The following is a 23,623-nucleotide window of genomic DNA, read 5'->3' as shown; positions in this document are numbered from 1 at the left end:
TACAAACAAGCAAGATGTCTGGCTCTCACAGACCTGTAACTACTTCTTTAAGAGGCTCCTCTGTCCTCCACTCGTTACCTGTAGTAATGGCACCTGTTTGACCTTGTTATCAGTATAAAAGACACCTGTCCACAACCTCAAACAGTCATACTCCAAACTCCACTATGGCCAAGACCAAAGAGCTGTCGAAGGACACCAGAAACAAAATTGTAGACCTGCACCAGGCTGGGAAGACTGAATCTGCAATAGGTAAGCAGCTTGGTGTGAAGAAATCAACTGTGGGAGCAATAATTAGAAAATGGAAGACATACAAGACCACTGATAATCTCCCTCGATCTGGGGCTCCACAAGATCTCACCCCATGGGGTCAAAATGATCACAAGAATGGTGAGCAAAAATCCCAGAACCACATGGGGGGACCTAGTGAATGACCTGCAGAGAGCTGGGACCAAAGTAACAAAGGCTACCATCAGTAACACACTACGCTGCCAGGGACTCAAATCCTGCAGTGCCAGATGTGTCCCCCTGCTTAAGCCAGTACATGTCCGGGCCCGTCTGAAGTTTGCTAGAGAGCATTTGGATGATCCAGAAGAGGATTGGGAGAATGTCATATGGTCAGATGAAACCAAAGTAGAATGTTTTGGTCTAAACTCAACTCATCGTGTTTGGAGGAGAGAGAATGCTAAGTTGCATCCAAAGAACACCATACCTACTGTGAAGCATGGGGGTGGAAACATCATGCTTTGGGGCCGTTTTTCTGCAAAGGGACCAGGACGACTGATCCGCGTAAAGGAAAGAATGAATGGGGCCATGTATTGTGAGATTTTAGTGAACACCTCCTTCCATCAGCAAGGGCATTGAAGATGAAACGTGGCTGGGTCTTTCAGCATGACAATGATCCCAGACACACCGCCCGGGCAACGAAGGAGTGGCTTCGTAAGAAGCATTTCAAGGTCCTGGAGTGGCCTAGCCAGTCTCCAGATTTCAACCCCATGGAAAACCTTTGGAGGGAGTTGAAAGTCCGTGTTGCCCAGCGACAGCCCCAAAACATCACTGCTCTAGAGGAGATCTGCATGGAGGAATGGGCCAAAATACCAGCAACAGTGTGTGACAACCTTGTGAAGACTTACAGAAAACGTTTGACCTCTGTCATTGCCAACAAAGGATATATAACAAAGTATTGAGATGAACTTTTGATATTGACCAAATACTTATTTTCCACCATGATTTGCAAATAAATTCTTTAAAAATCAGACAATGTGATTTTCTGGATTTTTCCCCCCATTTTGTCTGTCATAGCTGAGGTATACCTATGATGAAAATTACAGGCCTCTCTCATCTTTTTAAGTGGGAGAACTTGCACAATTGGTGGCTGACTAAATACTTTTTTGCCCCATTGTAGATGGGAGAGAACCTATGCATTGTGAATATATACTGCATTGGACGCTCCAGAGGAAAAGCAAGATAGAGATGTATTTTGTGAGCCAAGATAATAATCAGATTTGATCACTAGTTAAGTCTGTTGTGCAAATCCAGTCATAGAGTCCTTGCTAATACTAGACAAGTCAGGAGCTTCCCAGTGCAAGATAGCAGCAGCAGCAAGAGCAGAATATCACCTAATATCACCTAGAACAAGTGGGACTTAATTTCTGTCATCCCAGACTAAACCCCTGTGCCTCCTTACGTACTCACTATTGATTATTTATTTTGAATGCTTATATACCACATACTCCCAGCAAAGCTAGCCCATGCAGGCTTCTAGCAAAATTCAATAAAGAATAATCAAATCCAAATAAAATATATAATGTCATGAAACAATAGTCACACATCAAAAACAGTATAAAGTGGCACAACAAATCAGGGCATCAGCATTAAAGACAAAACAAAAAAACAGCCCTTCCGGGGGAAAGGCTAAGCTATAAAAGTAAGTTATTCATCTGGCATTAAAACATGCCGAAGAAGAGCATGCTGAAGACCACAGGTGTCGGAGGAGGGGATTTGGGCACAGGAGCTGCCGCCAAAGGAGTCCTGATGCCAGGGCAGCTTTCTTCTTGGGTGGCCTGCAGAACTCGGGAACCCCACGGGGTCCCCGGAGACCCCCAACCTGCAGAACTGATCTTTCACGGGAGAGAGGCCTCTGACTAAAGCAGGAAAAGCACCTCCCCAACTTTGAGATCTGGTCATATTAGGCACATGCAGTGTTTCTGGGCCTGAATGAATAATACAGTGTAGGCAGAAGGGTGGAATCCGTTGCCTCCTGAGGTTGGATTACATCTTCCTGCATGCAGTCCAGCTGTGTCAGGAGAGATGCTGAAAGTCCTTGTTAAGCAACGTCTGATAGTCTGCAGGTAGTCCACCCTGCAATCCTGGGAGTCGAAATCCAACACATCTGGAGGGCATCAGATTATGGAAGGATGTCATAGTTACACTGGTTGAGCAAAAGCGTTTAAAGAACACAGGTTCACAGCCAAGAAAACGTAAGGTAGTGAATATGGACATTTATTAATTCTGGAGACATTAAAAGCTTGATTAGAGATCTGTGTATCAGGAAAGTACACAGAGGAGGAAAATAGTCAGAGGAAGAAATAGGATTTAATCTACCCTCACTCTCCGCTTTCCCCCTTTCTTGACAGGAAGAGCAAGGCCAATTCTAACTTCAAAGGCTTGATCTGCCTGCAAGAGACACGCTGAGCTGCTAGAGCTTCTGTTTGCCTGTTATGGGCTCTGGGGACGTCGCTTTTTCCTTCTGCGCATTGTGCTTTTCTGACTAGCAAGAAAAGACGTAGAAAAAGTGACAGCAGTTGTAGATAAACAAATATTGTCATGTTTTTTCTTCTGCCTGTAAAACAAATCTAAGAATCACATTCCTTTGAGTCTGAACAAGTTACTCATAATTATTTTTGTTCCTTAACAGTAGGCAAGTATTTCAGATTTTACCCAGTATCTAAGTCTCAAGCACTACAGTGGCCAGAACTCCTTGAAGAAGGTGATTTGAGGAATCACAATGTTGCCTCAGCCCAATAAACCTTTTTGGAAAGGGTGGTCAAGTATTTTAGCACAAATGAAATCTTTTTCAAAAATGCATCAGAGTCAACTTTAGTGACAGAATTTCCGTTTTTATTTGTTGTAGTGGTGGATGTAAAAAATGGCACTAAAAGCAGTTCAAACGCATACAGAATCTTTTATTAGAGGGATTTTTTTTCTTTAACATGGTTTGGATCTGAGCTGATCACTGAGTTATATCTTGCTAGTAAATTATAGTCATTCACTACTTCCAATGCAGAAATCACCATTTATGCTTAGATTTTTACAGAGCAAGCAATTCATGGGCAGCAAGGCATGGAAAGATTTTTTCGTAGGAGTGTGCAAAATGTTTTGAACTCAAAATGTTTTGTGCTTGAAATGCTCTGCTTCAAGTTCACAGCAGGTGTGCCAACCATTCCCAGAGGGTTTTGAGATGGAAATGCCCCTCTTCTGAGCTTGAACAGAGCTTTCTTTGAGTTTGAGACGCTTCCAAAAGAGTTAAAACAAGCCTTTTTGAACTCAAGGCCACTGTTTCAAACTCCAAAGACTGTGTTTGAAATTTGGAGTGTTTTGCCCACTCAGGAGGCCATTTGCAGAACTAACAGTGTCAGAGTTGGACCATTCTAGCATTTAAATGTCTCACTCTGTGTAAAAAGGGAAGCGACAAAGGCACTGATTTATACAGGCTATCCAAGAAAGCGTTACTCAGGGCACCATAAATTAACAAATGACCCAATATAAATATTGATTTATTTCTGTAACCATTTTGCTGCTTATATGCTGAGCATGGTACAGTGTACTAGTATAAATATTTTAATCAAATAGTTTGGGTGATATACATGGTTCAACAAATAGTTATTTTGGGATACCAATCTAGACATCTTACTTTTTGTAAGATTGTATCTTACTTATTGTATCTTACTTCTCCCCCACCCCACTCCACCCTTAAGTACTGCTTTCTCTCTGTAGGGCAGAGATGCTACATGATAATGTTGCTACACCACTGGCAGCTTAACACTGGGTATGAAAGCTGCAGCATCTTCTCCCTGTGGCCTTCATTTCGTAGCACTGAGTACTGACCACTGGCTTTTCTAATCTGTCTGACTGAAAAATATGATCTTTTTTTCTGCACCACTGTCAGGTTTTTAAAAAGCCTTGCTCAATTTGATGGCCTCCGGTTCCGGTGGACTGTGATTTCCATCGTTAGTAGGCAATGTGACCAATGCCATTTACTGCCTAGGATGTTGGGAATTTACAGTCCAACAAATCTAGACAGCAACAGCTTAGAAAAAGCTGCTTTAGACCATGGTTTATGTTTTTCAAATAGTTGGTGTGTAGACAAGAAAGGGATTATATGCTTTCAGCCTTCAAGCAGTTCACCATCAGCTTCCAACTGACCTGTACACAAAGAATCAAATATTGGTGCTTCCATCTTTCATCCTATTAATAGAGCTCCATTTTCTGTTCCATGTCAATGCATATTGTTAGTACAACCCTTGCAGTTCCTCCATGCATGAGTGCAAATACACACATGATGGAGCTGCAGCTGCATTCATTCTCCCTGTGGAAATCCTCTTGATTTTTTACCATTTGGATAATTCTGGAAGAATGTGGAGCTCCCTCCAAAAGCTCCTGTTTGAACATAGCTGGTATTGTTATTAGTAGAGTTTGTCATCAGCTGCTTCAGTATGGGCATTTTTGTCAGAAGTGTGAACTTCAAAGTGTATTTCCACAATCCCACAAGGAGTCCTCAAACCTCTTCTGGCCTTCTAGTACTCCAAGCCTGTGGAGAATCGAAGCCACACTGCTCTTGCCACCAGCGCAGCAGCTGAAGGGCCCCTCCGCTCCCGCAGCTTCATCTCCTGCCCCATTAGTAGTAGTAGCAGTAGCAATAGTGACCAGTAATAATAATTAAATGCATTAGATACTAGTCACCTAATAATTACACTAAAAGGATCAAATTGTGCAACGTACTGCAGTCTGAGGAAAAGGCAAGACCTAAAAAAAAGGTGTGAATGGTAAAGATCAAAGGATCCTGCAAAAAAAAGATATTATTGAAACATTTACAAAGAGAGATGTGTATGTGGGAGCTTTCAGAAATAGGCAGCATACAAATAAAGTAAATAAATACATCCATTCCTAAGAAAGGGGGGCAGTGAGCATGAAGGACAAATAGAAGAAATTAGTGATGGTCTTGACAGGAGAAAAATATCTGTAGAACAGAAATAATCAGAAAGTGGATTAAGAGGGAAAAAATAAGAAGGATGCAGAGAGAGAAGAAATTTTAAAACAAATAGTAATAACTAGTAGATCAAATAAAGCAAGCAGATGACTAGATAAAGAAACAACATCCAATATAGGGGTTATAAAAACAAGGAACAATGAATAAACTTTAATAAGAGAAAAAAAATCCCATGTGCAGAAATGGAAGAACCAAAGCAGAGACAGTTAAGAGAAAGTTTAACCAACACTGAAGAGGCCAAAAAAAAAAAAGGTAGAGCAAAAAAGATCAAATACAGAGAGTAATGTAGAAGAACTAGGAGAACTAATAGAGCTAAGATAATGTCTTGATGAATTCCAAATACTGGAGGTTTGGCCAAGAAGAATGTACATGTCTCTGACAATTGGCAGTTGCTCTAAAATCATGTTGTCAGGTCTTTGAATTTCAGTCCAGACTATGGCAACTGTAAGACAACAAAGCCATACAAGTGAAAGTTCAACTCCTGAATTACTTCCCCAAAAGCAGAGGGATCAACAATCAGTCCTTTTTGAACATTATCTGGTCAAAATAAACAAGGTACATCTTGCTATTGTACAAAGCACATTTTACAATCAATACAGACTAGTTTGATGGTTTTTAAAACACGTCACTGGTTTGCAAGAACAGGACATTCAAGCTCATTATTTTTGAAGTTTCATCATTCATTAATACACTTTTTTCAACTACTTATGAAGTTCAATTTCTTGATAAGTATCGTATAACCAGCAAGAAATAATCCTAAAGAAAAATTGAAATAAGTAAGAAAAAAACCCTGAGAAACAAAGCAATTCTTGGTTGTAAAAGCCAACCTACATTCACAATTCTGCAGCCTTCCCTCTAGACAAAACCAAAGTATGAAGGAACTTTCTGTAAATTGGGTTTCATACATATCTTTTAGACTCTTTTTTAAATAAAGATTGATTGATAGATTGCAAAATTGATCTAGTTCCAAAAAGGGGAAAGGAAGGGTTAAAATCACTATCCACACGTCTCCATGCTGCAGGACAAAGAGGTTGCTGTAGTGTTTTTTTTTAATCAAATTATTTTTACCCTTTTATTTGCAAGAAGGGCACTACAAATAAGATTGCTAAACTTGCCCAAAGTAATAACCTGAAGAGAAGATGAAAAACAAGTAATAGATTCCAAAAACTGGAAGGCTGACCCTGGAATGCAAAATAGCTCTCTATGCTTCATGCCATCACTGTTGGCAAAATTATTGGCAATTTCCTTGCCTCTTCTCAGCTTGGCAGTCATCTGACACCAAAACCAATGGTTAGCAGTGGCACAGCAATAAGGCATTAATTTGTAAAAATGGCATGATTTCTTCTAAGTTGACTTGTGGAGAAATACACTTAAAATCTCATTGCCACTTCCCAGAAATGTTAAACTTTGTGTCCTTAGGTTGAGCTTTGATCTTATACAGATGTTCGCTTCTTTCTTACCTTATCTTCAAAGGAGAAAGTAGTACCATATTCTATCTCTCATTTATGCAGAGGAACAGTGGATCACAAACAATATTTTGTTTAACAATTGCTTGTTATGAGAAACTTGGTAGTATAGGATATATGTTTCTCTTTTTATTTAAAAAAAAACCCCTGTGCTTATTTAGGAAAGACTGATCAGCTTCCAAAAGGGGCTAACAGCATCTCTCTTTTCTTTTGTTTTACATGTTCTAGTTGTCTCCTTTCCCTCTTCTTTTCTGTCCAGGTGCTTCTCTCTTCTTAACCCTCCCTCACCCACCCAGGTTTTCTTATAGGGAAGTAGTCAGTCAACCCTTTACTTGCCTTCTGCTAGAACACTGTTTTTCAAACTTGGCAACTTCAAGATGTGTGGACCTCAACTCCGTATGCTGGCTGGGGAATTCTGGGAGTTGAAGTCCACACATCTTAAAGTTGCCAAATTTGAAGAAACATGGTGCTAGGACAACCAACTCCTCTTTCATCACAAGCCCTTTTGTCTTTAGACGTGAAAGATTTGTTAAAGCAGCGCTTTAACTGGGATAACCTGTCTAAGTTCTGAAGACATCTTTGCTGGGGGTGGGGTAGAACTAAGGCTGGGTAGCTTAAGAGGATGAAAGAATATGAATTCAGAAAAGAGAAAGGAGACCTGGGAAATAATGGCCAATAGCAAGCCACAAAGGAGAAGACAAACCAAATAAATCAGATGAAATTCCAGTGATGTGAAAGCAGAGAAACCAAGCAGAAAGCAGTTTATGGGGGGGGGGGACAGCCCTCCCAGTTCTGCCTCATTGGTGGGACTGGTGAATGGTAAGGATGCCATAAGAAAAAGTTGCAGACCTAACAATGAGTGTCTGTTGTGACCTAGCAAAATCATGATGAAGATTTGCATTATCTTGCAATATAGGACTCCATGTTGAACAAAATACAAGAAACAAATGTGAGGTAGATCACGGCACAAAAATAAGATTTGAGTGAAAAAGAATGCAAAAGAAAGGGCCTTAATTTGGAGAGAGAGCTCCAGCCATTTTTCTAAAGGCACCCAAGCAAACAGCCAGCAGTGGAAAAGCCAAAGGCCAGTTGATCAAGCACTTTTTTTCAGCAGAAAAGTTAAAGAAATTTTTCAGCCCTAGCAAGATGTTGACAAGGGTATGGAAAAGAAGGAAGCTGTTTTTGCCAAAATGTCCCCTCCTTCCCCCCCCCCTCACTACAACCCACAAGATAGCATTAATAACTGCATGAAGCTATCAAGGCTGCTGCTCCTAGGATCCTGACTGGTTGCACCTAAATAAAAGTCCCACCTCTGGCCACTTCCCTCGTGAGATTGAAGGGTGTCTGTCCAGGAGCCCTTGGGGTGTTACCTGTCCCAGTTTGTTAGAGCAGCGTTTCTCAACCTTGGCAACTTTAAGACGGGTGGACTTCAACTCCCAGAATTCCCCAGCCAGCCTGGCTGGGGAATTCTGGGAGTTGAAGTCCACCTGTCTTAAAGTTGCCAAGGTTGAGAAACGCTGTGTTAGAGACTTTTCAAAGGATGTTAAACTTTCTGCACTAACTTCTGGTAAGCCCCCGGCAGCTAACAGCAGCAACAGTAGCAGCATGCATGGCTTCTTCAGTGTCTGAGTTCTTGATGGGTGTGAAGAAAAGCATTTTTAACTACTGAGCTAAAGATTTTCCATTACTGTCTGCTACATTTCAATATTGCCCTTTAAATTATTGCACTGACATTCAAGGCTTCGAGCAGACTTATTACTGCAATTTTTGTGATTTCTTTTTTTCCAGCTATTTGTGGTCATTTCTCTTAATGTGCAAGAGAGGCTGAGGTCAGAATTGCCTGGAATTTAATATCCTAACAATCTGATTTTAAACTCTTTGTAATTATGGTATCTGTTGAATGACTCTCCCCCTTCAAAATCATTCATTCTAAAAAAGTCACAAACATGTCTTAAGGTACTGCTGCACATTTGAGCCTGTCTGTAATTTATTTCATCATATTTATTTATTTTGTCATATTTTTAAGGCTGCCCATCTCACAGACAAGAAACTCTGAGCAGTGTACAACAAAGCTAAAAACTATCATCTATCTATCTATCTATCTATCTATCTATCTATCTATATTAAAAGGCACAACCCCCCCCAAAAAATATATATTGGGCGAAGAGCAGATGCTAATTACACTGGAGCCATCTCAATACTTCACCAGTCCCCTGGGGTCCCCAGGCCTGATGACACAACCAGGTCTTGAGGGACTTCCAGAAAGTTAAAAGGGATGAGGCTAGCCTCACTTTGGGGGGAAGATTATTTCATAAAGTGGGGGCTCAGCAAAAAAGGCCTGTCGCCTAGGCCTGCCAAGTGAAGCTCCCTAGCTGACAGGACCCACAGCATGCTGTCTCTGCTAGATTTGGTGGGACAGACAGATGTAAACAGGGAAGGTAATATGCTTTAAGTTAAATTACTGCACTTAACTTTGAGGCTGGAAGCCAGACCTTCTCCCTACAAGACTTCACAATTTGCCCAAGCTGAAGTTGCTTACGCTGAAAAGTGAATGGGGAGCTACATCTAGCAAGGTTTAAGCCCTGTTTTATGGAGTACCTTCTATGACACTTTTGGGTTGAAATGAGTGCTCTGGCCTGGGATAAGGCAGGTGTTCTCAAACTCTGCAATGCTGCAACTCTTTACCATAAAAGAATCGGGATGACCTCCGTCCTGAATGAAACCAATCAATAAGTTGATAAATAATAAATAAAACTGCTGTGATGGGAAAATGGTTCTGACACATGACTAGAGCCATATGAGTTGCCATCTCTCAGAACTCACCTTTGTTCCTGGGATGAGACAAATAGAAAAATTAGGCAGAGTTTTTCTGATAATTGTTACATAGTTTGATGGTCTGTGGGAATGACCTTGGGAGACAGGAGGAAGAGCCACAGACTAAACAACTGTCATGTAAAAGGTATCTCAGTCCATAGAAGCAGAGGGGGCTTGACTTGCAAGATTGATGTTAGCCCTTCAAGGTAGTCCAGACAAGAAGCACAACCAGGAGTACTAGCTCTATCTTTATTGTAAGATTACATTAACAGAATCTTGCAAGTCTGAAAGTATCTCTCCCCTCCTTTATTTTTACTCTCCAGAAAACTAGGGAAAGTCCCTTCTGAGATGCTTCCCACGCCCCTTTTGTTTCTGTGGACTGAGATACCTTTGGCATGATGGTTGTCTAGGCTGAGTCTCTTCCTCCTGTCTCCCAAGGTCATTCCCACATACCATTACACATAGTTGGAGAGAGAAAACATGAATTGATTCATATGCATTATTTCCTTATATATGAATGAGCTGAATCAAGAATATGCTCATGCTGATTTCTGTAATATCTAGAGCTTTGTGGGTGCTCCCTGAAAAAGAGGCTCATAAGGATTAACAAGGCAAAGCTGATAAACTAAGCATTAACTCTGCACTTACTTAATTTTTGGTGCTAATTAGTAGTGTCTGGGATGCATAAATTCTATTCTCCATGTTGGGACACGTTATTAATAATCCATTGCTTTATCTGTCTGCAGCGTAAATGGAGATGTCCGTTTCTTTGACCCAAGAATGCCAGAATCAGTAAAGGTCCTTCAGATAGTCAAAGGACTAACAGCTTTGGACATTCACCCCCAAGCCAACTTATTTGCATGGTAAGATCTAAAGGTTTTCAACCAAGCAACATCTTGTTCCTCCAAAAAGGAAAGAATTGTTGTTGTGTTCTATTGTTAAAGACACTTCAGTTTCTTTTCCTTGATCGAGCATATCGTATCTGAACTGCAAAAATCTGGATAACTAATAGATGGAAGTTAGATGGAGAGTTTTATGTATCTCTTTGCTACCATCTAGTAGTCATCTGCTTTTTGCAGCTTATAATATCATACTCTTTTATATGTGTATAAGCATCATGTGATGGAACGCAGTAGAGATCCAGGTTCTCAGGAAAGAGGGACCGCATTCCAGGAAGGAAAAGGGGGAAACAAGAGGCAACATAGTCTGGGACAGGAGCATGGGAAGAAGAGACTTAAGATAGCCACTCCCAAGGCTGATGTCAGGCCCAGCCTAAGAACAACAGGGAAACAATCCAACCAAGTTCAGTTCTTTAACGCTTACACCATATAGACAGAATCTTGCCAGACTAAATCTGTACTATGCTAACCTAATAGATACACTCTGGGAGAATCTAGGGAGTGGCTGTCTTAAGTCTCATCTTCTTCCCATGCTCCTGCTCCGGACTATGTTGCCTCTTGCCTCCCTCTTTTCCTTCCTGGAATGTGCACCCCCTTCCTGAGAAGCTGGATCTCTACTGCGTGCCATCACACCACCTCCCCCTTCATAGATACATTCCATCACACATTGTATCTTCTTTCCTTTGTTTCTTGAAGCTGTGTTTTAACTCTTAAATTTTTCCTTAAACTCATAGCACCTTGGCTTTCCTTCATTATGGTTCAACTCATGGAAGAAGCATTTTCTTTATTGAGACTAGTCAACATACTGTATCCAATTTCATCTGCTTGCTGCTTAAGTTATATCAGACCATCCCAAAGTTGCATGTTCCGTTCCTATGCTTGTGACTTCTGTTCAACATCTCTATCTTTTGCCACAAGATTGTTTTTTGGCAGGATGATGTTGAAGTTTGAAAGGGTTTTTTTTTAATCACTTGGTTGGTATGAGCTGTCTTGGAATCCATGGTTGATTAACAGAGTAGAAAAGGTCTGCTCTAAGTCTTAGCCAGTGGAAGGTTCATATTGTTCTGTTTTCCTTTGCAGCGGTTCTATGAATCAGTTCACTGCAATCTACAATGGGCATGGTGAGCTGATCAACAATATCAAGTATTATGATGGATTCATGGGCCAGAGAGTGGGTGCCATCAGCTGCCTAGCCTTTCATCCACACTGGGTCAGTCTCCTTTCTCTGACATAGAACATTTCTTCTAGAATTAGATATAAGTTCTTTAAAGTAAGATTGCTAAAGATATCCAGAGGGCATGACTTTAATTATAGTTTTATGATTTATAAATAGCATTACAGTTATTATTTTAGTTTTAGGCATCTTATGTTGTGGTTTTACTGTACAGTAAACTGCCCTAGGAAAACTTGGTTCTGAAAGGCAGCATAGAATTTTAAATATAAATACACATATACATATACATAAACACAGTTCATTTCACAAAATTCAAATGCCATTCCTATTACTAGATCAGTAATAAGAGGATCTAGTTTCTGATCTCTTTCAGATTTGATTGAATGGAAGAACCCACCTGATTAAGAAGTGAGAATATTTATGGGCAACTTTTGTACATTTTTTAAAAATGAAAGTAAAATCCAGTCCATAATTATGAGGCTGCCTGAGCTTGTCAAGTGTTCCTGGTCTTTCAGTCAACATAGTGCACATTTTGTTTGGTGATATGGATGATGTTTGAGCACATACCCAGAGGAGGCTTTCTGAAAATCGCAGAAAGTCACTAGATGACCCCATGGCTATATTGTGTATATGTTTGTTTTTAATTTGCCACCTTTTCCCCAATCCTGGAAAAGTTCCTAGTGATTTTCTGGACCTCACTTAGAAAAGCAGGTAGCTGTTTCCCTGCTTTCTGAATCTCCCTGCACTGAAGAACAATAGGCATGAGATTCAGCCACCATTAACACTGGGAATGAGAGCAAGAGATTGCCTCAGCAGTGGCAGCTGATAAACTTGATGAGACAAATTTACTTTGACACCAGAGCCAATCCCTTCCCATTTGCGGGAGGAGGACAGTTAGTGCTGAGCACAAATTTTGGCTGCCACCCAAGGCCAATCAGAATTAATACATCCCTACTTCTATGTGGTAATGTACATTCTTTTCTTCTTCTACCCGCAGCCTCATCTGGCAGTTGGAAGCAACGACTACTACATCTCCGTGTATTCAGTAGAGAAACGAATCAGATAACAGTGTGTGACTGCTTTGTCAGGGCAGGACATCTTCTGGCAGGCGAAACCATGGCTCACTTTATGATGTACATAGTGAAAATATGACTTGAATGTTTAGTGTTGGCTGCTGCTGCTGTGCAACCCCGTAACTTGAACGTTTTTTTCTTCCTGACTTAGCTACTGATGATTCTGCATCAGAGGGGAGGGAGAGAAGCATGGTTTTCTTCACAGCCAGAACTTCCAGGAACTATTGGAAAGGAGAATTTAAGTTTTCAGTGAGTTCCACCACCACCACCACCACCACCACCACCAATGACTGCTTCTCTGGTTGTTTAAACTATGAGACAACTTCTTCTCAGAACAGGGATGGGGCTTCCTCTAAATCAGGAATGAATTCTGAACATATCTACTGTTCCACATATTTTTCCTAGAAAGTCTGTGGCTGCTACCTGTTTTGTGCCAAGTGCTAGCCCTGGCAGTTGCATGCTAGCAGGCTGCCTGATTTGGATAGTCCATGTGTATTTTTCCACTCTGTATGCCACTGGCCATCTCTGTCATTCACTGTCCTGCTGGAAATAAGAGAAAGTATTAGTGGGAATCCTAAGGGGGAGAGAGAGAATGTCAATGCTGCAGATATAGAGTTGGCTGCCACTATGGAAGGGAAAACAGGAAACTACCCCAGTTTCTGTGGTGTTCATTGGAAAACAGGTGTACATCTGAGTAGCTGTATCAAAAAGCATCACAGGGCAAGAGACCTTCCCCTTTTATGCCCTCTCCATCCGTAAGCAGTGATCCTCTGCTCCTTTTGCTCATGGTAGAACCCCATAAGCACAAGAAATGGCCTGCTACCTCTGCAGAGACAGTAAAGATTTCACTTATGGTACCACTGCCTTAAATCCTCCCTCCCTCCCCAACTCTGTTTTGCAGAAGTGCTATTGATTAGCTTAGTAATGGATGCAGGTACTTGCAGCAGGCATATTGACCAGTGCCCAAGTAGAAGTCCTCCTCTGCTTCAGATACTTGCACAGCGGCAAGCTCTGCATATGCCTAGGACTTTTATATTTGCAGGGGCATGTGATCACTGCAAAGAACTGTTGATTTCCCACACCTTGGAGACCATGATCTGGCCAAAGCCTAAGAGAAATAATCTCATGTAGAGAACTGCCTGAATAGCTTAAGGCCCCAAGATCAGAAGGCCTTCCTTGAATTGTGTGAATTGTGCATTGGCTCCAATGGCAGATGTCCACAAAGCTGTGGAGAAGCATGAGAGTGAAGTCTTGCAACCATGAAGCGTAGGGAGCCATCCTCTTCATCTTCTATATTATGGAACTGAGCTTTGTCTTGCTTGCAGAATCCATCTCCTGGTTCTCATTCTGAAGCCTGCTTTCTGCATAGTTTGCTAGCTGAGAGCCATTGCCCAAACTGCAAAATTAGTGATGGAGATAAACAAGTGGTCATTTTATACACCAGTTTGCTGATTCAAGTGTCAGCTATGCTGGAACATTTAATCGTCCCTCCCCCCCCCCCCCCCGTTGCTATGCCTGTCCCTCTCTAGGTGGCAATTAACTCAGGGAAGGTTAAATAGTTGATTGTGCTCCTAAGCATCAAGCCGGAGTCTGGGATTCATTTATAACTGACTTAACGTACACAATTACAAACAAATGAGAATATGATTTTTTTTTAATAATCTATATCCAATGTGTTTATTTTGAGAACAAGATTCCTCGTGCTTCCTCTCAGCTTGCGTAGCCAGAACTAAAGCTATGGTAGTCTTTCTTTCAGATGTCACCATTTGAAGGGGAGAGCTGTGATTCTTTTCAAAAATCTGAGATGGAGATCCAATCATGAAGTTTAACCAGAACTCCAGAAAGCATCCAACTTATACCGTTCACTTCTCTCTCTATTTATTTTCAGGAAAAGGAAATTGAAAAATAAATGCATTTAATAATAAACCACCAGACGATTGTAATGTGAGAGTAAAACAATTAATGAAATAAATGTTAATAAAATGTAAATGCCAGAACAAGCCCTGGTCATTAGGGTTTAATGTTATTTTGATGTTGTGGAGGAAACCTGGGGAAGGGATGGGGAGGGAGAGGAGACTCTCTGCAATTACAGGATGACTTCAGATGGTGGCTTTCCTTTCTTTGGCAGAAGAGAAGGTAAGCACTGCTGCTTTGACACTCTTCCTCTGCTGTCTTAAATTTCTGCAAGAGCTACAGCTATTCTTTGATTTTCAAAGGGGGTAAGCAGAAATGGTCTGTCTGGGGGGGGTGCGGGGGGCAGGCAGTGTGGAAAATTCCCTGGCTCCTGTTTGTCTGCAACGTACAGCTCACCCCAGAGAAGAAACAAACACGGAAAGAAATGAGTGTGCGTGATCCAAATAACTCCAATCTCTGCCTGCCTTTACACATGTGGTGCTTGCAACAATATTTCAACCCTTCAAGTGTGGTTAAAAAAATAAAAGTCCTTTGACAAGCATGGTATTCAGAAGAAATGGACTGCTTTTTAGTTTTTGTTGCTTCTGGGAATGATACAATTGAGTTTCTTACCTTTTCATACCTAAAAAAGTATCAAAATTGCCCCAAATAAAAGCATGTGAATCTGAAAATGGATAACTTGGGTGAATGTCAGATAGATGAGGGCACTACCAACTAGAGGTGCTTTTTGTCTTGTGTGCAGCCCTCCAAAGACAGAACTCTTCATTTTTTTTACATCTGTTAGTAATGTATGTTGGCTCTAAATATGACTTGCATTCTGCCCTCCCCTCCACCTTTAGAACTAGAAGCTACAGGTGCTGTCAAGCCTCTGATCACATTTTGTGATGAATATAAAATATTTTATTTGCTACGCTAATTAGTAGTTTAATGCAGGTGGTCTTGTGCCACATTCAAAAAGTCAGGGATACTGTAGTCCAAGCACTATTTTGTGTATCGTGCTGTATTACATGAGAGATCCATACCAAGAAGCCCAAGTGCTACTTTTTGTAACATAAAGGACAACACAAGACATTCTTGTTGTCATTTTCATATTGAATTTAAGAGAATTGTGAGAATTGGTTTACAGTCTTCCCCAACTTGACACACTGAGATGTATGGGATTGTAATTCAAATTATCTGCAGCCAGCAGAGTCATGTTTGTTGGGAGACAGATTTTGTAGTCCAACAAAAATGGAAGGCGTTTGGGTGAGTAGTCAGCAGAAGCTGGAGCCAGGAGCTATATGGCCATGAACTTCCTAGGTAGTCCTTTACACACTGTTCTTAAACTCATCTCCCTTTCTCTAGCACAGTTAGAATAATACTGATCAATATTAATAAGGTTGATATAAAGATTGCAGAAACCATGAAAGTGCTTTGAAACCTCTAAAAACAATACACAGATTAGGGCACATTTTTCTATATAGATCTTCCTCAAGATTGTGTGCATTGTTATATCTCCCATTTTATCAAAGATGTAATAGATATTGGCTGGCCCCAAATCACCCAGAGACATTGACTGAGTGGATTTGAACTTGAAGCTGACTAGTCAACATTCTAAAATATTGTTTCACTGGGTTGTGCAACATATTCTGTGCTTGGATCATTCTTTGTTCAGAACAGCCAGATCTGTGCATGGATCAAGGCATGCACATTCTGTCTGGGTGCGCAGAACACATGTTTGGAACACCATGGAAGGCAGTGAGGAAAAGGCAAAGCCACCTGCAAGGAAAAAAGACACTGGAAAGATTGGGGGGAGAGGCAGCTGTATAGGCCAGTTGGATATGCCATGTTTGAATTCAACTCTGACTATGGTTAAGGCAAGGAAGATGTGCAAAGATCGGTGAGCAGACATGCAAAAGGCACACCAACCTTGCTGTACTTGCCCCACAAGACACTCCAGAATTTGTCTTGGATGAAACTTGAAACAACTGAGTTGTTCCAGAATTCAATTAACTGAACTGTGACCTGCATAGAGTAGTTCAGCTGAGTGTCCAAATCAAAATGTGTGTGTTCCATCCACAGCACAAAACACATTTTTTGTTTCATGTATACTTTCACTCTGGCAATAGGAAAAGGGAATATAACTGTGAAGCTGAAACCTGTAATAGGAACCCAATCAAGCAGTCTGGAATAGAAAATAACAGATTCAGCATGATGGGGATTTTAGCCTTTTTAAAATACATTATGGTATTCTTTGCCTATCAAAGAGAACTATTCTTACGCATGTAAGTTGCAATATTGGTTCAGTGGTTTTGATATAACAAAAATTTCCTGATCAAAATGACCACAGCCTCTGGATTGTGAGGGGAAGGTTATACAACAAATGCAAGCTATGTGTGCTGCTTAATTTGTTTTTAAAGTCAACCCTGGCCTGGCAAATTGCTTGCAAAGAGTGTTAAATGTGGGTGCGGCAGGATAAAAAGCCTTGCATGCAAATATCCTCAACGAAATGCCACCACAATAAAGAACAAAAGACTAATATGTCTGTCAAGCTTGTCTGAAGCTTTTTAAAATTAATTGACATGGTGCTTTGCTATGTCTTACTGGAAGTAGTTACCATGGGAACTATAAATGAGCTCAGTCTGTGGTGTATGTTTTAATCAACTGTGATGACTATACTAAATTACTGATAATTTTAAACAAGGAGTACGCCCATCAGTTACGCCTATTATGTTCAGAGTCTTCTATTCAGTAACTTGTGGCTGCTGTCCTAGATGGGTAGCAATTATATTTCAGCAAATTCTGTAGGGAAGCATTTCTCCAGTGAACCCACTTGCTCCAATTAACTGTTTGTCCTTACTGTTAAACTGTGGAGTGCTCAGTCTCCATAGTTTTATTGGTGCACCCCAAACCCAACTCATACTTGGTGGTTAGTCCTTCTCAGCTTTCCTGATACTCATTCATTTCACCTCAATGCCATTAACACAAATATGCCTGGATCATTGGCTTTCCATTTAAATTCCACAGGGGTATGGGAAAGCTATCCACAAATTATTTGAAAAGGCAAATATACCCTTCAGTCAAGCTTACTTCTGGATGACTAAAAGATGCAGGAGTTGTGCTTTCATTACTATAACAAGGATGAAATCACCAGTTTTGCAATGCCTGCCAACTCACATAGGATATGGCTTGTATTCATTCATGGATAGCTGGGAGCTATCCATGGTACTAACGGGATTAACCTAGAACAGTGTTTCTTAAGCTTTTTGCTCTCAGGACCCTTCCCACTTTAAAAATTATGGAGGACCCCAAAAGAGTTTTTATTTGTATGGGTTACAGTTATCAATATTCAGCGTATTAAAAATTAAAATTAAAATTAATGCATCCACTGCCACTGCTGCTTCTCATGATTGTTTGATGGGATTTTAATATTGTATTATTTTTCAACATAGGCTGGCAAATAATTTTTGTGGACCCCGAGAAGGTCTTGGGGGACCCCAGGGGTCCTTGGACCACACTTTGAGAAACCCTGGCCTAGGGCAACTTTAGTTCTGTCTAGAAAGATACTTCAATTTTATCAGGTCAAAGGATGTATTCATATGGATGCTTTTCAAGGTGAGCTTAAAATACATTTGGTATGTATTTTGGTATGTCTGAAATTTTACCACTCCTACCATCTGGTGGGCTATAGTGTGTGTGTGTGTGTCTGTCTGTCTGTCAGGCACTTAGATATCTAAGTGTCAGCTTCCTAAGTGACCTCCAGCAAATCTTTCTCAACCCGATTTCCACAGTTATGAGTGGAATATAATAGTCTTATCTTTCTTTCTATGTTTCATTGTCAGGTAGCCTGTTAATATATTTTTAGTATCTCAGCTAGAGTCATTTTTATTTTTGGCTCTTGCTAGCAGGGCTAATGAGCAGCAGAGCCTAATTCAGTTCTCACAGCTTTCAGTATCTCTTCCCTAAAATCCAGTGAGTTTCAGAATAAGAGATTAGACACAATGACATCTGGAGCAGCTCAGTGTAATGTCCTCTAAAAAAGTTGGTATGGCAAGTCCCAACACCCCCAGCAACACTGGATGGAAATTTTTAGCAGCTGCAGTTTTCAACACCCATAGAAAACACCAGCCAGGGCTGTTTCTGCTATACAACAGTCTGTCTCCCTCTCAAGGAATGTTCACATAAGAACTCTGTTGAGTCAGACCAGAAGTCCATCTTGTTCACAAGTTGCCAGCCAAATGCTTTTAAGGCACCCACAACATGGTTCTCAGCAAACTTTTCGTTTCGCCTGGCCCCCATCCCAGCCACTGCAGTTTATGGGCATTCTGCCTCTAAACCTGCAGTTTCATCAAAATCTCTTAAACATTATATGAAATAATACGGAGGACCTTCCTCCTCTTCCTCAGGAAAGGTTGAATTAAGAAAACACAATTGCAGTCTCCAGAGAACCGTTCCTGTATGATAGCTTGCATAGTCACGTCTACTTTAATTCCACTGGATTGTAACTAGGCAGAAATGCACATGTGTCTCCTCTGTTCTCCAAGTCTGTACCAACCAAGACTGTTGAAAGCCATACTCGTATGGCATGTCAGAGCAAACTACTATTACTTCTACTACTACATTTAGTATAATCCCAATACTCGAAGCTGTAGATTAGTTCTGAGCTTCAGGAAGCCAAGATGCTAATGACCTAGAAAACCTGCTCCACAATCCATGGCACTTATTTTCTTTGCACAGTTTGACCAAGAGGAAGATCAAACTGCTTCCACATTTCTGCTACGTGCACATCCTGTTTTTGTATGATTGTTCCTTGTCTTGTATGATTTATGTTGCACTGGAATGTTACGTGTCGTTATGGAATAGCTCGGACCAGAGAACTGCAATAGCCAGCCTTTCATTGTAAAAGATGGTTAGTTGAAATATGTCTCTGAGCAAATTAAAGAGGGAAGAAATGTGTATGTGGGTGTATAAAAATGTATATGAAATGCTTCAGCAATAATCTCATGCCTTCCTCCCAAGAATTCTGGGAACTGAGAAGTGTGTTGAAAAGTCTGTTCAAGAACCCAAACGCCTCTCACAGAGATACAGTTGCCAGGACTGATGGAGAGAGGGAATGATTACAAAAACCATTTTAGTCGATGATTTAAATACATACTGAATGTCTAATTTGATGAACTTTTATATCTTGTTTTATAGTCTTAAGGAATTACTCAAGTATCTTAATAAATAGAGGAAAACATAGGAAAATTTGTAATATCTCAATTTTTAAAGATAACTTTCTGGATAAAACAGCATGCAATCAGAAAATCCTCTTTTACTCATAGAAATCCACTAAAGAACATGCTGGGGCAGTCTCTCTGGAAGTATTTTCCAAAAAGGAATCTTTAAGAAGCTACTATCCTATGTACACACTTGTGTAATCTCTGAAATTGAAAGACAATTTAAGAAGAGATCCCTTCAATTGTCAATAACATGGAGCTAGATTAGGGCGGAGAGGGCCCTTAAGAGGCCTTGATTCCCAAGCTATGAAGAGATTTAAAGGTTATTATTAACTCTTGTCTTTTATGCCAGGAAGCTAAGAGCTGATCAGTATAGTTATTTGAGAAAAATCTCTATTTCATATTGTGAATAGTATCTTTTATCTAATTGTTCTTTATTGTTTCCCTCTTTGTGTATTAGTCTTTCCTTTTTATTATACATTGTGGTTAGAATCTTTATTACTTCTGGCTTCTTCCAAGTGTTTCTTATTTATTTATTTGTTTGTTTGTTTATTTATTTATTTAACTTGTCCCCACCCCTCTCCCTCCAATGGGGGACTCTGGGCAGCTCACACATATTAAAACAATAAATAAATATACAATTAAAATTTCTATTAATATTTTAATTAATATTTCTATATTACTTGCTTCATCTCTCTCAGAAACACTTCACAATCAACTACTTCCTACATATGTAGGATGTGTGACAAATATCCATGTGTGTGTTTTGTTTAATTATCTCTGTTGTTCTGCTAACAACCATGCATCACACTGATGTGGTGGGAATGCTGCACATGTTTGATCACCTTTAATGGTGAGGTTGCACCACTGCATACTACACCCTGCACCATATTGTGTGTTGTGCCACAACAATAAATCAGATCCATCCAGCATGGCCTGGGCTTAGAATTAAAATCGGTAGCCCAGAAAGATCTAGAAAATAAAAGATCCTGCCCCACACTACCCCTTTGAACTGAAGAATCTATGGAAGTAAAACTGGATAAGATCCTTGCTTAATGTCTTGATGCTGCATCTATGGAGACTATATGGAGATCAATCTGAGGCAACCTGCATGCTGATCTGCTGCTTCCCAAAGGTCTTTGAACTCAGCTTATATAATCCCCAACATATATAACTTTTTTTCTCATTATGGAAGAGGTACCATCCATTAGTCCTTGAATAAATAGAATACTTACAGAAATAATTACTCTAGAACACTCAGTTTAAGTCATTTGTAAAACAATTCTAGACAAAATAGCAAAATAAGGTTTCTCAGTAGACTTGGGATCAACAATGCATGAGCAAACCGATGAGGAAAAGCCTAACAGAATCTTCTCCCTATTTGGTCATGAAATATTTACTATAACCTTTTGAGCTCTCCATGTCTACAACACATAATTTTTTCTCTATATATTTGTTCAATACAATGTCTCAACCAAAGAGGGCTATTTAAAAAAATGTTTCAAATCATTCCTTAAACTGTGTATGCCACAGTCATATGGTTCTTCATCCTGGAAGCATCACTGCTGAAAAGTAGAAGAGTGCATGAAACTTTAACAGAGAAATATCACATTGTTTGTTCACGAACAGCTAGCAAAATGCATATTTCCTGAGAAAACAGGCAAAGCAGCCCAGATAGACATTTCCATCCACTGATGGAATGATTTTTTTCAATCAGAATCCTTAAAAAAAACTTTTCATAACTTTTCATGGGCACTAGAGCTTGCACATTTAGTGATTCAAAACAAGTCTTTGGAATCTTGTTCAAGTTTAATCATGGCACCTCTCAGCTATTCCTCAAAGCAGCTGTGTCTTTTTTCAGTCTAGAGCCTGAAAAAAAGTGCGGTTGTTTTAAAAGTTGATTTATTATAACCCAAAGCACCTGCAACTTTTTTTTCACTCTGTCGCAAAGGCCTCCCAAAAGATGTGGCTGTTTTAATGAATAGCAAAGAGATGCAGTTTTCACGCTTGTGCAAAATCCAAAGTATTTATTCCAAATCTTTCTTGGAGCATGCACAGCCCTAACAGGCATTTCAGCATAACTTCCAAAAATAAACTGGTACTATCTGCACCAGCTTGAAGTCCCAGTGGTTTTCCATTGCTCCAGGGAAAATTAACAACAGGTGTGCATTATATGCTAGAGAAGATAGACTCAAATGCCATGAATTAGTTACCACATGATTGAGAACTAAATGAATTCCCCCTGGATTTCCAAGCAGGGGGCGAGACCGTGAATACAAATGAAGGCTTCAGATCACTCCTTCTACATGAAGTTAGAATTCCCACATTGTAAGTGTTCAGGTTGCTATTACATGGTTATGATCTAATTCCAAGCTTAGATATAAGTTGGGAAACTACTTTTTTGGCCATCTCAGCCATGGTCTGCACAATGTAATCTTGAAAGATGCTTAATTGCTGGAAACTTGGCGGGTGAGCCCCAGTGGAAGTCCCTCCCCCAGGGCCTATGATTTACAGGCATTTAGAGACTCAGTTAAAATATTTTGTCTCATCATTAGCTGTTAGCAATGACAGCGGCTAAAATGTATATTGGAGTGTACCTGGTTCACCGCTCCTGCTCATATACTACAATATATCCTAAGGCTATGCTTTTATTTAATTTGTGCCTTCCAGTTAGTCAAATCCTGGCGTCTGCCTGGACTAGTCCCTGCAGTTTTCTTGGCAAGATTTCAGAAGTGGTTTGCCATTGCCTCCTTCCTAGGGCTGAGAGAGAATGACTGGCCCAAGGTCAACCAGCTGGCTTCAGGCCTCAGGTGGGACTAGAGTTCAGAGTCTCCTGGTTTCTAGCCTGGTGCCTTAACCACTACACCAAACTGGCTTTGTGCTTTTAATAATCATGACCACATTCTGGCCTACTGGGCTCATATAGATGGAGATGTCATCTCTAACTGGTGGAGCTGCCTGTCTCTCTGGGTCTGGAGTCTGGAGCAGATGGGCTGAAATCCAAATATGTCCAAAATTTATCATAAAAGTAATATTCTCTCCACTATCTTTTATCTTTTGAGCAATAATTGTTTGATCAGGTAACAGAATGTCAGATAACAATAGGCTGTAACTAAATATAACCTGGCTTGAATTTCAACCTCTCTAGTGGGGATTTGGACCTGTCACTTTTTCTGCTGTATGTATTATTTACTGTAGACTGAAAGTAGAGTTTATTAATAATTCTCTTCATGTTTTGTTCTACAGATAGGATATTTCTTTGGCAATTTGTTCCTTCTCCTTTAGTGACTTCAATAAAAATTGGATTTTCCGTTCTTTACAAGCAGGAAGGGGTGCATTTTAGAAGAGCAAGTGCCGATCTCTAGAAGGGAGGCCTCCTCATTATGGCTATGCACTTTGATTTTTAAAAAAAGGGTTTCAGATCTCATGCAAGCACACCCTCTCTCTAGTATTCTTTAAAGCAACCCTTGGGTCCAGCATCCATGCAAAAAAATATATTGTATCCCTTAGTTGCACAAAACCTGAACTGAAAACTGACATTTTATGGGTCCTTACAGTTACCTCTGAATTGTTTTCAGGAAGTATCCCTCTCTCGCCTCCAAATACTGAGATTTAGCCCCCAATAGCCTTGGAGAGTGGGATTCCTTGGTTCTCTGGCCTCCGCACCAAACATCTGCTCATCTACTTAATGGACCAAAGAACGATTTTTCTTAATGACGAAAGGTCACTAGAAATGAAATAGGTGCTGCAGATGTCTCAGGGAGAAAGCCAGCAAGGGGCTTTTTGATAAGGTAAACAGTCACCCCACACTTTCCAAAA

General features: G+C 40.3%; 1 protein-coding gene across 2 annotated transcripts in view; it reads left to right on the top strand.

Annotated features, from left to right (window-relative positions):
- Positions 1-15,156, top strand: part of RPTOR (regulatory associated protein of MTOR complex 1) — a 402,885-nt gene extending 387,729 nt beyond the window's left edge. For both annotated transcript variants that reach the window (XM_088138378.1, XM_088138377.1), the window contains 3 exons: positions 10,293-10,409; positions 11,526-11,655; positions 12,617-15,156. In XM_088138378.1, coding sequence (XP_087994504.1) covers positions 10,293-10,409; positions 11,526-11,655; positions 12,617-12,685 — 316 coding nt within the window. In that variant the 3' untranslated portion in view covers positions 12,686-15,156. The remainder of the gene's footprint in view (positions 1-10,292; positions 10,410-11,525; positions 11,656-12,616) is intronic.
- Positions 15,157-23,623: the final 8,467 nt, after the last annotated feature.

Source organism: Python bivittatus, unplaced genomic scaffold, assembly GCF_059951505.1.
Source record: "Python bivittatus isolate LINGU-HERP-01145 unplaced genomic scaffold, Pbiv_v1 ctg000220_np1212, whole genome shotgun sequence".
NCBI classification, from domain to species: Eukaryota; Metazoa; Chordata; class Lepidosauria; order Squamata; family Pythonidae; genus Python; species Python bivittatus.
This window is presented reverse-complemented; position numbering and strand designations above follow the sequence as displayed.